Source organism: Ahaetulla prasina, chromosome 1 (genome assembly GCF_028640845.1).
Source record: "Ahaetulla prasina isolate Xishuangbanna chromosome 1, ASM2864084v1, whole genome shotgun sequence".
NCBI lineage: Eukaryota > Metazoa > Chordata > Lepidosauria > Squamata > Colubridae > Ahaetulla > Ahaetulla prasina.
Genome location: NC_080539.1, coordinates 346,136,873 through 346,153,860, shown reverse-complemented (window position 1 = coordinate 346,153,860; position 16,988 = coordinate 346,136,873). Strand labels below are relative to the sequence as shown.

The following is a 16,988-nucleotide window of genomic DNA, read 5'->3' as shown; positions in this document are numbered from 1 at the left end:
AAGCATTTTTTTACAACCCATTCACCTGAATAGGTTTTTAAAAAAAATGCTTTTAAAAGGTAAAAAAAAAGGCTCTAATGATCACAGCGGAGCCGCGCGATCGCCAGAGCCTTTTTTTACTTTTAAAAGCATTTTTTTTACAACCTATTCGGCCGAATAGGTTGTAAAAAAAATGCTTTTAAAAGTAAAAAAAAAAGATTGTGCACCACAGTTGATCACCCCTCTGTGCGCTGCTCTACTTACCCCATGCCTCCTTTTGGCATGCACTGCGCGCGCGTACACGCACAGCATACATGCACAGCCAGCAAACCGGTAGTAAACTGGTTCAGATTTCACCATTGTGCTAGGGACTAGCACTTTTTTCTCCAGGATGCATCTGTCTGTCTGTCTGTCTGTCTGTCTGTCTGTCTGTCTGTCTGTCTATGAGCAATAAAGCCTATTGAGCATTACATTAAGAATCCAATGTATGTACCTCTCCAAAATATGTACACACTTATGCATTAACTCTGTCTCTCTCTTCCCCCCCTCTCTTCCAGTTGAAAAGGGAAGATATCTCCATTTGTTTCTGAAAAAAACATTAACAAATTAAGAATGACTGAATTTAATTACCACTGTTAATTAAATATAACGGCTAGCATGTTTATTAATAGGAAAAAGCAAATGATAAGTCTTTACAATGTGACTGTTATTTAGGTAACTGATTAATACTGTAAGAAAGCTTCATTGCTGTTCTAGAAATGATAGATTGAACATTATCAAATCTCATTTAATAATATACCATAAATTCGAGACGACTTCCGGTATCCAGCGGCAACGGACGTCTGGAAGGCTTCTCCTGCCTCCAGCGCCCGAATCCGGCCGCCGCCGAGGCCCTCAGGGGCCAGGTGTTCCGAAAAGGACACCTGCCGCACGGACGGCTCGCCAGGGGTCTCCCAGCCGACATACAGGACTGTGGGGACCGATGCTGGCGCGTCCTAGGCTTGGCGGGGTTCGGAGGCCTCAGGCCGCGGCCATTATTTTGGTCGTCGCCTAGGCCGCTGTGCCCAGTGACACCGGGGCTTTGGATTTATAATTGCAGCAGCCTGGTGGTGAGCAGGGAACGGAGAAGAATTGAGGAGGAGAAGGGAAGGGAATATCGGTGGCGTGGTGGAGTGCTCCGAGTGCGGGGGTTTTCTCCCCTGCGGTTGGAAGGAGCACGAGTTATTCTGGAGAGAGAGAACTTAAAATAAGAAGATTACCGGTTTTGTGGAGCTCTGGAGAGAAGAGGTGATGGAGAAATTTAGGAGGGAAGGTTTGAGGCCCCCTCCTTCTGGGGAACAGTGGTGGCGTCAGCTTCCGCCTTCACTATGAGAATTTTGATGACATCACTTCCCTTGACTTCCTGGTTGACTAACTGTACTCTGGACTCGTTGCTCCTGTGAGTGCCCCTGGTGGATCCGGAGGAAATTACAAGGATACTGTGCCTGCCTGAGGATTTTGTATTTTTTTCCTTAATGGCAAAGGTCAGAGACCAACTGCTGGAGAGATGGAGAATTTTGGAAAAGTTATCTAATATGGACAAGAAATCGGATGAAATAAGAGCAGAAATTGTGACTATCCAAAAGGATTTAAAGGATACTCAACAAGTTTCAGCAGAAAACAAGCAGAAAGTGGAAGGTTTGGAGGGTGAGATGGGCAGTGCAGAAAGAGAGGAGACGACAGGCAATGCTGTGCTTGGACTACAGATGGATAAAATGTCTTATTTCCTTAGGTTTCAAAATTTGGAAGAAGTGGACCAAGAAGACTTGAGAGATGTTGTGACTAAATTGTTGGGAGAATTTCTTGGGAGAGGTGTTGATTTCATGAATTGGGATGTGGATCGAGTTTATAGAGTTAATTCAATATGCACGCACGCATGCAGTTCCCAGAGAGGTTCATGTCAAATTTGTGAGAAGAGAGACGAGATGAAATTCTTAGAAAACATAGGAGTGGGGCACTGATTTACAGGGGCAGGAGATAGCCATTCTGAGGCAGATTCCCAGACAGGTACGTGAAAAAGAAAGAAATATTACTTTTGTCAAGCAAATTGTACCAGAAGGAGTGGGCTTCAGATGGCTGATGCCAGAGGGATTGATGATTTTCCGGGAGGGCATTACGAAAAAATCAGTACAATTGCGGAGGCTACGGCCTATGTGGAGGAACACAAGCCTCCTGGAATCAGATGACCCAGGAATTGAAGAAGGGAGGTTATAGATCATGGGGCGGCTGCCGCTGTTGCGCCCTGGAGTTGGGTCAGGCTGAACCCAGAGTTCTGAGATCCAAAACTAGGAAGTGATAAAGATATTTGGGATTGTGTTGGTTTTCCTTATTCTCTTTTGTACGATATTCTGTTTATTCTTGACTCTTCTTTATTACGTTTTTAAAATTTGTAAATTTAGCTACTTCGTGTCACCTGCTTGCCATATGGCTGTTGTATGTGTTAAAAAATTTGAGTAAAATTCTTATTTTAGATAAGAAAACTGAAAATTTACCATACCTGATATGTATTTGTATAAACCTTTTTTGACTAATAAAAACTTTTTGAATAAAAAAAAAAAAAAAAAATAATATACCATAAATTCTAATCCAATCTGTTCGTGGGAATAAAAAGCTAGTTCTCCTCTCTTTCTTTTGAAGGGCTGGCTTTATATGTGTAGGAAAGGTTTTTCTTTTAATTTTCAAGAGAGAAAAGACTCAGTGATGTCTACACTGCAAAATCTCACAGGCAGAGACTTGCTTAACGCTGCTTCAGCAAGAAGAGATAGATTTGGCTATGCAGTGCTGTAGCTGTGTTGACTGAAGGATTATGGGAATTGAAGTTTGAAAGCCCCAGGCCTAGGAATTCTGCTGTTGTTGTTTTTGGTGATGTGGAAACTCCTTCAGCACGATTACTTTTAATTGTTTTCAACTGTTTAATGGATAAAATAGATTGTTTAGCCTGCACCACCTAGCATCACATGCACATGACACAGGAGCTATATAAACCCAACAAACAAACAATTTTCTCTATTGTTCCTTTTCATTTAAACTTCAGGATAGAGTCTATTACTTAGGCCCAAAGTAGCACCGCTTCAGGTAATCCAGTGTCTTGGGAAAGGATTGATTGCAGAAAGGAAAATGGCAGGGCAACATTCTTGCAAAACAATCCCAGTGAGGGTTGAGTATGTTCTGAGTGTAAAGGTAAATGTAAAGGTTCCCCTTGCACATATATGCTAGTCGTTCCCAACTCTAGGGGGCGGTGGTCATCTCTGTTTCCATTTCAAAGCCGAAGAGCCAGCGCTGTCCGAAGATGTCTCCGTAGTCATGTGGCCAGCATGACTCAACGCCAAATGCGCACGGAACACTGTTACCTTCCCACCAAAGGTGGTCCCTATTTTTTCTACTTGCATTTTTATGTGCTTTCAAACTGCTAGGTTGACAAAAGCTGGGACAAGTAATGGGAGCTCACCCCATTACACAGCACTAGGGATTCGAACCACTGAACTGCCGACCTTTTGATCGACAAGCTTAGTGTCTTAGCCACTGAGCCACCACATCCCTTTTACGTGGGCTGCTTAATTTTTTGAGGATGGGGACAGAATGAAAAACAAGTGTTTAGGAAGAAAGAATAGATGGTCCTTAAAAAAAGGGCCACATCTGTTTGTCTGAAATGTTGAACAGAAGACTTCGGCTGGCGCTACTGCTGCAGCTGTTGAACATTTCTTGAAATTGAAGTCGAGATTAAAAATGAAGTTACTGTACTGTAAAACCATAGTTCTGTAAAACAGGAACTAACTTGACTGAGTTTTACTATAGCTATTGACTATTTATGTCTGTCTCATGTGCTTTCTGTTTCCTCCTACAGCTGTTTCTCTCATCATTGTATTCTTAGGAGCTCATCATTTCCTGGGAAGTTTTATTTGTTCACATGGGTTCTTCCAGGAAAAGATGGGAATTAGATCAGTTGCAGCATGTGCCTGAACTTGATTTTTAAAAACAAAATCCCACAGTACATTTTAACAGTAATCTGTTATCTTCATTTTCCCCACCCATTTTTTTCAAAAGTACACTCTAATTGATTTCAGTTTTTTTCTGCAAAAAACGTTAAACCAAGCTCTGAAAGTTACCTTTCCTTTAACAGATTCAGAGTGCGGTGAAATTCTTTCCATCTTTTTCAGAAGCACTGTAGGACATTGATTGAATAGAGGAATTATGAAAAACGGATCTGTTTACCTTGAGTATTTATGCCTTATTTTTATTTCCCCAATTTGTTTACTAAAACCGATGAATCTAGCCTATGAACATCAAAATAATTCCTGTATGTAATGGGTGGAATCCAAGAATGGTTTTCACCTTCCAGCAGCAGGACTGGGCCAAGAGTCAGTCCTTTCCTCCTGTCCTCAAAATCTGCTCTGAAAGTTTGGGAGACCACCCACAGCAAAGTCTGAAGGCTTCTGAGGCTGTTGCAAGGTAGAGGAGAGGGGAAAAAGTGTCCTGTGAGCAGGAAATCTGCTCCTGCAATGTGATATTTCACCCATGTAGTAAGAAAGAAACTTAATGATTACAGCGGAAAGCTCATTAATGTCAAATATTGTAACCATCACTACCTATGTAAAACCAGTAAAAAGGGCTGTCTGGGGATCTTTCTATGGAAAATTTATTGCCACCAATAGAGAACATCCAGTGTTACTTTGTCTGATTGTCTTCATATGCTAAAAGATATGATAAATAAGCACTTGCTAAGGATACAAATGGTTCATGGGCCTAGTATCTGCAGACAATTAGCTATTAATACATAATATGCTAATTGGTCACAATGGGCCAATTGTCTAGGCAGAAAAATAACTTGGAACCATAATATCAACTGAATGTCTTCTATCTATAGTATATTATAATTCCCTTTACTTTTGTCATTATAGGAATTGTGGCCTAATAGGTTTAGAAGACATCACATTGTGGAAGGTTAATGTAGGGGCAGCTGTTTTTAAAATGTTTTTATTTGTTACCAATTAATCTGGACTGCTTTGTATGATACAAAGCAGTCCAGATTAATTGGTAATAAATAAGAACATTTTAGTGTTGGAATGTGAAATCATGCCATAAGGATATTCACTTTTGGAGTCAGCCAAAACTTTTGAACTGTCTTCATGGATAGTCATGTATATGTATATTGCATTACAGTAATCCAGTATTGAAAAGATTACGGTAGGTAATTCATTGGATCTATTGGTTAGGCACACTGGGAATTGTATTTCAGAAGCAAATGGCTGTAAGCTTCCAATTCTATATTAGAAGAACACTCAGATTGTGGAACTGAAATACCTTGGCTAACTTTCCTTTTTTATTCACTAACTTAGCAATAACAAAAGCTTGTTTGGAAGCTGTACGGGTCTGGATGGGGAGAAACAGGCTCAAGCTTAATCCCTCCAAGACGGAGTGGCTGTGGATGCCGGCACCCCGATTCAGTCAGCTGCAGCCGCGGCTGGCTGTTGGAGGCGAGTTACTGGCCCCAAAGGATAGGGTGCGCAACTTGGGTGTCCTCCTGGATGATCGGCTGTCGTTTGAAGACCATTTGACGGCCGTCTCCAGGAGGGCCTTCCACCAGGTTCGCCTGGTTCGGCAGTTGCGCCCCTTCCTTGATCGGGATGCCTTATGCACAGTCACTCATGCGCTCGTTACCTCTCGCTTGGATTACTGTAATGCTCTCTACATGGGGCTCCCCTTGAAGTGCGCTCGGAGGCTTCAGTTAGTCCAGAATGCAGCTGCGCGGGTTATAGAGGGAGCTACGCGTAGCTCCCATGTAACACCGCTCCTGCGCAGACTGCACTGGCTGCCTGTGGCCTTCCGGGTGCACTTTAAGGTGTTGGTTATGACCTTTAAATCGCTCCATGGCTTAGGACCTGGGTACTTACGGGACCGCCTGCTGTTACCACATGCCTCCCACCGACCCGTACGCTCCCATAGAGAGGGACTTCTCAGGGTGCCGGCCGCCAAACAATGTCGGGTGGCGGCCCCAGGAAGGGCCTTCTGTGGGGGCTCCACACTCTGGAACGAGCTTCCCCGGGTTTCGCCAAATACCCGACCTTGGACATTTTCGCGAACTCAAGACTCATCTTTTATCCGCAGGGCTGGCTTAAAATGGGATTTTATTGTTTAAATTTATTAATTTTAAACGGGGTTTTTTAGTATGGTAAATTTTAATCATTGGGCTAATTTAAAATAAGTTTTTTAAATCGTATTTTAAATTTGTATATTGTATTGTTGGTTTTATTATGCCTGTACACCGCCCTGAGTCCTTCGGGAGAAGGGCGGTATAAAAATCAAATAAAATAAATAAATAAAATAAATAAATAAATAAAAGAAAAACAGCTTGTTTCTTTTCAGAGAGACATTTCATTACTAGACAATGAAGCATCATCAGTGCATGGGGGTGGGGTGATAATGGTGGTGGAGATTTCTACTGATTCATATCTTCTAATTTTATTCTTTTTTTTCTTCCTAGCTGTTTGGGTGGGGCATTGTTTCTGTGATTCTTTTAATATTTGGTGATAGTTTCTGCTTATCTGGAGGTTGGTTAATAGCTGTATGATGAGGAAGAACGTCTGTTTGTGAAGGTCTAAGCTTACATAACTCATCAAAGCTGGCAGGCCAAGCTACAATGCATAAAAACAGCCAGCTAACTCTATTCCCCCATGCACTGATGAAGTTACCTAGACTGGTAATGAAGCATCTTCAGGAAGAGAAGCAAGCTCAGAGAATGCCAAGGACCTAACAAGTCAGTCTTCAGTTACACATATTCTCACTATGGCAGGGGAAAAGGAATCTTCTAAAAATCTTAAAGAAATTGTTTTTTTCAGGTTAAAATATATTGATCATAATAGAGGATTTTCTCCTAATGCAAATGATAAAGTCAAGAAATAGAAAAAACCCTCTCAAAATTCCAATAATGAAGGAAAAGATGAAATCATCCATTCCTTGTTGATCTTGATCATCCTTTCCCCAGAAGCTTCTATTTCTGTAGACTTTATAAGTCAGCACCTTATATGCTAGAGCAGGGCTAGTCAACCTTTTTATACCTACCACCCACTTTTGTATCTCTGTTAGTAGTAAAATTTTCTAACCGCCCACCAGTTCCACAGTAATGGTGATTTATAAAGTAGGTTTGGGGGGGGGGCGTCGGCTACCAGCTCTGCTTATCTGTTATAGCTGGGTGGTGTGTGTGGGGGGGAGATGCACGAGCTATTCTGGGACGAAGCTCTTTTGTTTGCGGTCACACTATAGCGCCATTTAGTTTCACTTATGTAATGTGAACTAAACATGCGTGGGCAATACAAATAGTATATTTTTAGAAATTTAAATTGTCACGGGGAATTTTATGAAAATCTAATGAAAATGTTTTTAAATAATGCTATGAATTTTTTTAAAAAAGTCAATTCAATAATAAAAAGGAAAGTGCTTCAGTATCGGACAAAACCCCTACCGCCCACCATGAAAGCTGGAATGCCCACTAGTGGGTGGTAGGGACCAGGTTGACTATCACTGTGCTACAGCAAACTATTTCTCAAATTAGCTGTTTTATCTGCAAATTTTCATTGTCTGATGGAAGGATGGCCATGCATTGAGCACACCAAAGCTTGAGTATGATGATTGCATGCCAACAAGTTTTGTTCCTCCACCACATAAATAGATGGCTGCTGCACTATAATGCAATATTTTTAGTTTTGGCTTAGGTATTATGTGATCCCAACTTGATATGTGTGACCATAACTACTGTGGTTTGTTCAGCAAACCATGGCTTAGTATAGCGTGAATTCTGTCACTGAAGTAGACTTCATTCCCAAAGCAGTAGTACCTCTACTCATCAACTTGGAATTAAAATCCGAAGAGACACCAAAATGCTTGTCCTCCAAATCATACCAGTAATGTCAAAAAACCTGTCTTTTAAGACAGGTTTTGATTCACTTAACTTGAATCAAATTTATAACTTTATAACTTGATCCACTAACAATTGAAGATGCAATGGAAAAACTTTTCTTTGAAATGCAGAACAAAAACAAGAGTCAACTCCACATGGGTTGAGCTTCAAAATAGATCAGAAACATCCCATCATCCTGCCTTTGTGGCCACTCCTTTCCTCTGACTAGTTACTAATTTGTCTGGGCTGGAACTGAGGATGGTAAGAAGTGGATTTTCCAGCTGCGGTTGTCCAAAGAAGGAAATTGCCTGTAGAGATTAAAATGTGACTTTGGGAGACACCTTTTGGGGGGAAACCTGAAAGTTAAACTCGGCGTGAAGGTAAAACTCGGTGGATAGGGCTGCCTGGCGAAGATCTGAGACCAGGAAAAACATTGAAAAACGGTGGAGTCCGAGTTTGGTGCTTTGTTTGCAAGACATTTCATTACCTGACTAGGGAACGTCTGATGTTGTTACTTAGTCGAGTAATAAAACGTCCGCCAGCAAACCACCAAGTTCAGGGAGCGCCAAGGTCTCTTCATTGCAACCCTGAGCTACAGATATTCTCTTCTATCGGGACATTCAAACGGAGGGGTTTTGTGTTGCGGATTCAGGAACTGCGCCTGGCTGAGGATCGCCTTCAAAGCTGATCGATGGGCGGCGGCGGCGGCGGCCCACGGCCGTCTCCGCGGCTCGGGACAAGTCCCTGCAGGATGGCTGAGAAGCCCCGCCTCTTGGCCCTGCCTTCTTCTGGCTCATCCCTCAGGTGTCTCCCTCCCTTTAATAACTATTTGCCTCTTTTTCCTCAGCCGAAGCTGCTCTGAAACAGCCAGGAACGAAGGCAAGCAAGCCAGCCAGCCAACAGGCAGGCTGGCTGAACAGAGGACTGGATTGAACCGCGGGCGGCTGTGTGGGTGAACCGGCGCTTCGGAGCAGCTGCGCCGACAGGAAAAGCCACCCTGCCGGCTTCTTTGAGGCACCTTCTTCCTGGGCTGGTGGAGAAGCTACCGAGGCGGGAGGAAACCGAAGCCTCCGAATCGGAGAGCAGGACGGGCTTCGGTGGCTCGAGGGCCGGCAGGCACTTTCGGGGGCCTGGCCGCAATCGTGGGGCGGTTCTGAAACGATGGCTTCCTCCCCCCGCGTCTTTCCTTTGTGTTCTGGATCCCTGATCTCAGCAGCTCTCACCGGAGACATAGAAAGCCGCGAGTGAAGTGATTCAGCAGCTTGGCTCATTTCCTTCCCGGCTCCGAAGGCAGAAAGGGACTGAGTTGGGGTGTGTGTGTGTTTATCTGTGTGTGTTTGCGTGTGAACACACCAGCATGGGCCGGAGATCGGGAACTCTGGGCTGCCCTGACCCCTGAGGACTCTAGTGTCCCAAGTCAACTGGGACACCGGGAAAGCCCCAAGCTGAAGTTTCCTATTTGATAGGGAGGAAGCCACCTTGTCTTGGCTTAGCTGGGACCTGCCATGTCCGGAGGGATGAAATTTAATGGGTACATGAAGGTGCGCATTGGGGAGGCTGTGGGGCTCCAGCCCACCCGCTGGTCACTCCGGCATTCCCTGTTCAAAAAGGGATACCAACTGCTGGACCCCTACATCACAGTGAGTGTGGACCAGGTACGTGTGGGACAAACCAGCACCAAGCAGAAGACTAACAGGCCGACTTACAATGAAGAGTTTTCTGCCCCTGTCAACGATGGGCGCCAGCTGGAGCTGGCCGTCTTCCATGGCACCCCTATTGGCTACGATGACTTTGTGGCCAATTGCACGGTGCCCTTTCACGATCTACTTCATGGCACAGGGTCTTCTGACAGCTTTGAAGGATGGGTAAGTAGCTGATGCTTTTTGGGAACTGGAACTCCATGGAGCGTTGTTCACCCCTGCTGGTGTGCAACATAAACATGGGTGTGCATCCCCTTGGTCTGCCTGTGCAGATTGTGTGACTTGGGAGATGAATTAAAGTTATTTTGCAAGGGCGGAGGAGATACCAAACCCTTGTCTTTGGAGAACCTAGAACTTTATTATTGGGATCCATGATTTTTCATTCTATTTCTTCTCCTTAATAATATGAATGTTAGTTACAGGAAGTGCATCTAGTCCACTGTGCTATCTGGATTTAGAGAAGTTCATAAACATAGGATGATTAATAAGATAGTTCTTTCCTATTTATCATCTGGCATGTGATTTTCCAAAATATATCTGGCTAGTAACTGTAGATATACTTATTATTTATGTAGTTGTCCATTTATTTAATGTTGTTTGCTACCTGGAATCAACATATGGGTGGCCATATAAATTTAATGAATTCTTATTGAAAAATAAATGAAAATGTATACATTTATGGAAAAAGGAAATGTAAAAACTATGAACATGGCTCTAATTATAAGAGCAAAAAATGACTGAATTCTCTCTTAGAATGTATTATTTCAAAAATGGTTAGATAATTAACGTATTTCTGTGAAATTGTTGTTTTACAGAATCAAATTCTGTCGATCTCGAATAAATTTGATAATTTGAATATTTACCTTTATAAGTTTAGAAACTTCTTCTGTTTTCCAAGATTGTACAATAGGTAGTTGTGTTTGTTTCTTACTTTTCAAGGTCATTTGGAAATTATAGTAATAAATTACATAACCTAATGATGTGTTCCAAGAAGGATATACATTTATTAATCTTGCTCTTAATCCTGTTTATTTCTTGAAAAAAATCTTTTGCTCAGCATTTGCTCACAGCATCAGTCCTTCAGTTTCTTCATAGGCCAGTGTATGGTTGAAACATGAAATATAGTGTATTTTTATTTTCAACTTTTCAACTTTTTCAGAAACAGGAGTCAAGTCTCTGCAAGACTCTTGAACTTGAATGTACTATCCACCATGAAATAAATCCAATATTGTTGACTTCTAAGCAGATTTCCTGCTTTCCCCTTCTCCTCTGCCCCATACCTCATTAAGCAAAGTATTTTAAATGGTAGTTTGCATGATCAAAGAGGCAAGGTAGTATATTTGTGTATTGCAACTACAGATGCATTGATACATTTTGAAGGAAGGACTGCCTACTGATTCTCCCACTAATAGGAAATATAGGAAAGAGGCTAGAAATACCTTGGGAAGTTTTCTAGCAATTAAAATCTTGTGGTGAAAAGACACTCATGGGCCATTCTTTAAAATCCAAGCATAGTACTATTTGCCATGGAGGAGCCATTGAGATCTATTAAGCAGTGGAACATCCCGCTTTCTGAAATCATAGGTCCTCCTTCATCACTGGAAGTTTGGGGGCAGTAATTTATCTGGGGTACTGTGAGGATTTTTTCATAAATTTAGGGGTTGGACTAGATGTCCTGTAATTTTTGATTTAGCCATGAAAGCCAGCAGGATGACTTTGGGCCAGTCACTCTCTCTCATCCAAATCTACCTCACAGAGATGTTGCTGTAGGGCAGGGGTGTCCAAACTTGGTCCCTTTAAGACTTGTGGACTTCAACTCCCAGAGTTCCTCAGCCAGCTTTGCTGGCTGAGGGACTCTGGGAGTTGAAGTCCACAAGTCTTAAAGGGACCAAGTTTGGACACCCCTGCTGTAGGGAAAGAAAAGGAAAAAGATGTGTGGGATAGATTCTCCATCTTGAGTTGTTTATAAAAATAATAAATATGGAAAATAAACAAATAATAAACAAATAAAATAAGATCACTTCCAATCTAGATTCTAGGACTGAGTCTTCTGTAGAAATTTCCCTTTCCATCCTTCTTTCCTTTTGTCACATTATGAGGCTTACAACCCCAGAGTTGAAAACCTACAGCCCTCAGACCTATTTCATAGGTAAAGGTAAAGGTTCCCCTCGTTCATATGTGCTAATCATTCCTGACTCTAGGGAACTCTAGGGGGCGGTGCTCATCTCAAAGCCGGAGAGCCAGCGCTATCCGAAGATGTCTCCATGGTCATGTGGCTGGCATGACTAAATGCCAGTGGTACACGGAACGCTGTTACCTTCCCACCAAAGTTGGTACCTATTTTTCTACTTGCCTTTTTTTTCGTGCTTTCGAACTGCTAGGTTGGCAGAAGCTGGGACAAGTAACGGGAGCTCACCCCATTATGCGGCACTAGGGATTCAAACCGCTGAACTGGAGTCCTTTCAATTGACAAGCTCAGCATCTTAGCCACTGAGCCACTGTGTCCCATATTGGAGCAGATTTCATAAGCCTAATTTTTTTCATAAGATTTATTTCATAATTTTTTTCATAAGAAATAAAGTTGGAGCTTTATTTCATAAGCCCATGGCAGGCAAACCTTTGTGATTCTGGTAAAAATGGGGTCAGCTGGGCTAGGAGGATGAGAGGAAAACAATGGTCATACCCATTGGAGAATGTGATCCCCAAAATGAATCTTCTGCTCCAACTTTAAATAAAGATACTCCCTGTGATCTGATCACAGCCAAGTCAAGCAGGATTTGCTTCTGCCATTCAAAGGGAAACATTTTTAAATCAGAAATGGCCAGCCTCTTAGTGGACCCCAAAGGCCTATCGTGGGTGCACAGTTTTCTCCTATTTTTTGCTCAAATATGCAGCTGCTGAAGCCAGCTAAACCTGAGAATGAAAGGTATATTACAGGAAGATTCTGAAATCAATCGTAGATCCCACTTAGAGAGGTTACCATAATGGCTAAGGGAAACTTTGCTAGCTGACGGTCTGTAAATTCTAATAAGTAAAGAAATAAGATTATCAGAAGGTAAATGTGCATCTTTTTATTTACTCCTATGTCACAGTTCCAACTAGGTGGCAGTACCCAGGTGAATTGGGCTGATATCAAAAGTTAAACATCCACTAACTAGTTAGTACATGGATGGAAAGCATTGAAAATCCTGGGACTGTGGGCTAGAATGGGGAAAAAGTCCTAAAAGACAAAGGTAAGTCAGGTTCATTTAGATTGTTAACTTGTTGGACTTGTTCATGAAGTCCCTTTTGTCTTCATGATTAGTAGAAAACAGATCCAGGCTAAATATTAGGAGGAATTTGATGAAGTTGTTAAGTCGTGAAACTGTCCATATAGTGGTGAATTCCTTCTTGCTGGAGTTTTTCCAAATAGGATCTGGATGACTACCTGTCAATTAGGGATTAGGGGATTCCTTTATTGAATGAGGAGTGACCTAAGTGGTCTCTGGCAACTTCTACATTCTATAATAATTATTTCAGGGTACCTCTGTTCAGCATCCTTGTGTTACCTACACTCTGGATAATTTCTTATTCCAGTTCATGAGTCCTTGCCATTTAATGTAAGGCTTGGCACAACTGGAGAAAAGGTTTTCTTTGAGTGACATGCTCTTGACATTTCTGCAATCTCAGTGCTAATTCTGGCTCTCTTTCTTTCTTCTGGTGCATGTACCCACATATATACATCTACAGACACAGAAATTTCCCACCATTGGGATTGGCAGAAGTAGTCTTAATTCAGTCTCAGATGAATGTACAAACTCTACATTTTACTGTTAAAATTAATACCCATGCTATGAATTAAGATCAATGAATCATACTGCAACTACAGTCGTAAATGCCAAGATGGGTAGGAAATAATAGGAAAATTATTGATCCGTTCAGAATGTATAAAATGGAGGGCTTTTTCACATAGCACACAATTAAATTTGCAATTTCCATGAACAGTAGCAATCTTAGATGCATTTCCAAAGATAGGTGTCTTGGTCTACAATGATCTTTGTTTCCAACTACCTGACTTGTGGTCAAAGAATTTATCCAAGATGTCTACATAAAATCCTAACTTGAAAAAGGTTGGGTTAGATGTTTTGTCAGATGAAAAGATTTATTAAAGAGCATTTGTCATCAAAACTAAGTAAAATCCTTTAGGTCTGTGTGCTAAGGCAGGAATGCTAGACTTAAACATAAGATGTAGGGTGCTGGAGAAGTTGATCATATATACCGTATATACTCGAGTATAAGCCGAGTTTTTCAGCATGTTTTTTGTGCTGAAAAACGTCCCCTCGGCTTATACTCGAGTATATACGGCTTATACTCGAGTTGTTTTTTTTTTTCTTTTTTTCACATTATACCGGATGGTGCAAACTTGGCGGGCTTTTGCATTAGCGCGGGGAAGCCCTGCCGGTGCAGTGAGAGGGCGGGGCGGGGGAGCCGCCAGCCTTCTCGGCTGAGGGAGGAGGCTTTCCTGACCGGTAGTTGCCTCATTTCCTCCCTCGGCTTATACTGAGTCCCCAGTTTACCCCAGTTTTTGGGGTAAAATTGGGACCTCGGCTTATACTGATCGGCTTATATTCGAGTATATACGTATATATATATATATATACACATACATACATATACACATACATACATACATACATATATACACATACAAACAAATATATTGCTAGGTTCTTAAGGAAATGACAATCACAAATAACATTTTTGAATACAAACTACAATAATTATGCTTAAAAGACCCAGACATTAAAACAGAGTAGTTCTCATGTACATGTTATTTATTTGATGTATTTATCATATTGTAACTTTTGTCTTCATGATTAGTAGAAAACAGATCCAGGCTAAATATTAGGAGGAATTTGATGAAGTTGTTAAGTCGTGAAACTGTCAATATAGTGGTGAATTCCTTCTTGCTGGAGTTTTTCCAAATAGGATCTGGATGACCACCTGTCAATTAGGGATTAGGGGATTCCTTTATTGAATGAGGAGTGACCTAAGTGGTCTCTGGCAACTTCTACATTCTATAATAATTATTTCAGGGTACCTCTGTTCAGCATCCTTGTGTTACCTACACTCTGGATAATTTCTTATTCCAGTTCATGAGTCCTTGCCATTTAATGTAAGGCTTGGCACAACTGGAGAAAAGGTTTTCTTTGAGTGACATGCTCTTGACATTTCTGCAGTCTCAGTGCTAATTCTGGCTCTCTTTCTTTCTTCTGGTGCATGTACCCACATATATACATCTACAGACACACAAATTTCCCACCATTGGGATTGGCAGAAGTAGTCTTAATTCAGTCTCAGATGAATATACAAACTCTACATTTTACTGTTAAAATTAATACCCATGCTATGAATTAAGATCAATGAATCATACTGCAACTACAGTCGTAAATGCCAAGATGGGTAGGAAATAATAGGAAAATTATTGATCCGTTCAGAATGTATAAAATGGAGGGCTTTTTCACATAGCACACAATTAAATTTGCAATTTCCATGAACAGTAGCAATCTTAGATGCATTTCCAAAGATAGGTGTCTTGGTCTACAATGATCTTTGTTTCCAACTACCTGACTTGTGGTCAAAGAATTTATCCAAGATGTCTACATAAAATCCTAACTTGAAAAAGGTTGGGTTAGATGTTTTGTCAGATGAAAAGATTTATTAAAGAGCATTTGTCATCAAAACTAAGTAAAATCCTTTAGGTCTGTGTGCTAAGGCAGGAATGCTAGACTTAAACATAAGATGTAGGGTGCTGGAGAAGTTGATCATATATACCGTATATACTCGAGTATAAGCCGAGTTTTTCAGCATGTTTTTTGTGCTGAAAAACGTCCCCTCGGCTTATACTCGAGTATATACGGCTTATACTCGAGTTGTTTTTTTTTTTCTTTTTTTCACATTATACCGGATGGTGCAAACTTGGCGGGCTTTTGCATTAGCGCGGGGAAGCCCTGCCGGTGCAGTGAGAGGGCGGGGCGGGGGAGCCGCCAGCCTTCTCGGCTGGGGGAGGGAGGCTTTCCCTGACCGGTAGCTGCCTCATTTCCCTCCCTCGGCTTATACTCGAGTCCCCAGTTTACCCCAGTTTTTTGGGGTAAAATTGGGGACCTCGGCTTATACTCGGATCGGCTTATATTCGAGTATATACGGTATATATATATATATATACACATACATACATATACACATACATACATACATACATATATACACATACAAACAAATATATTGCTAGGTTCTTAAGGAAAATGACAATCACAAATAACATTTTTTGAATACAAACTACAATAATTATGCTTAAAAGACCCAGACATTAAAACAGAGTAGTTCTCATGTACATGTTATTTATTTGATGTATTTATCATATTGTAACTTTTGTTTTCTGATGAAAGAATATGATTTTGGGAGTGATCCCACACTGTATGCATTAAAAAAAAGCTTGATGAAGATCCACCAGTACAAGTTTTCCACAAGTCCAAATTCCAGTCTTTCTTTTCTGCCTTTTCTCCAACAAGTTGCCTATTGATTATATCTATCTGCTGGTAAAAGTTAATTTATTTGTTCGTTTAACTTGTATGCCATCCATTTCACTACCCAAGTGACTCTGGATGACATAAAGGCCAGCTCATTTATTGCTCCCTCAGTTAGGTTATCCTATAGGCATTCATACGCCACTCCTGGTACAAAGCAGGGAGATCAGGACTGTATTTGCACTGTGAAAAATATTCAGTCCTGTGAGATCAGGTAGAAGAGTCAATCCAAAGCAGAATGCAGGCCCTTAATATGTGAGCATATTGTTACCAGAGTGCCTATGCAGTTATCATATATTATGCCATGTATTAGTATGAAGTTGTGAATTAGTATGTCTAAACAGAGTATTTCATGTATATCAGAGAGGCAGAAGAACTTGGTCTGGAAGATTTCAACTTAGGCAGTATGTGAAAAATTCCAGAATGGCAATCTCTAAGAGGACTTAACAATTAATAGTTATGAAATCAAGAGATGGGTCTTACAACAAAACATTGTAATGCAGGATATGGTTGTCATCTGATCTCCATGAGGCCATGCCAGACAAATGGAAAAGTTCTAAGAGACAGGAGAAGTGTTGGCCATCCCAGCCTTATCAAAAGTCATAAGTCAAGTGTAATGCTTCAGAACTCTTCCCCTAGAAAGAGATACTGTGGATAGTGGGTTTCTCAAATCAGATATGCTCAGATAGACCTTGGATAGGGTAGGGTTGTGTCTGAGAGTAAGTGAAGCTTTTAGTTCAGAAGGTAAGTTATGAATGTTGTAAGCCTGTATTTCTGTGAGCTTTGGATCTCTGAATAACTGAAAGCAAC

The 16,988-nt window shown here is 41.3% G+C and overlaps 1 protein-coding gene across 1 annotated transcript in view; it reads left to right on the top strand.

The window, feature by feature from the left end:
- The first annotated feature begins 8,341 nt into the window (after positions 1-8,341).
- PRKCH (protein kinase C eta) overlaps positions 8,342-16,988 on the top strand; it is a 113,437-nt gene continuing 104,790 nt past the window's right edge. Inside the window, exon 1 of the mRNA XM_058162924.1 lies at positions 8,342-9,777. Coding sequence (XP_058018907.1) covers positions 9,418-9,777 — 360 coding nt within the window. The 5' untranslated portion in view covers positions 8,342-9,417. The remainder of the gene's footprint in view (positions 9,778-16,988) is intronic.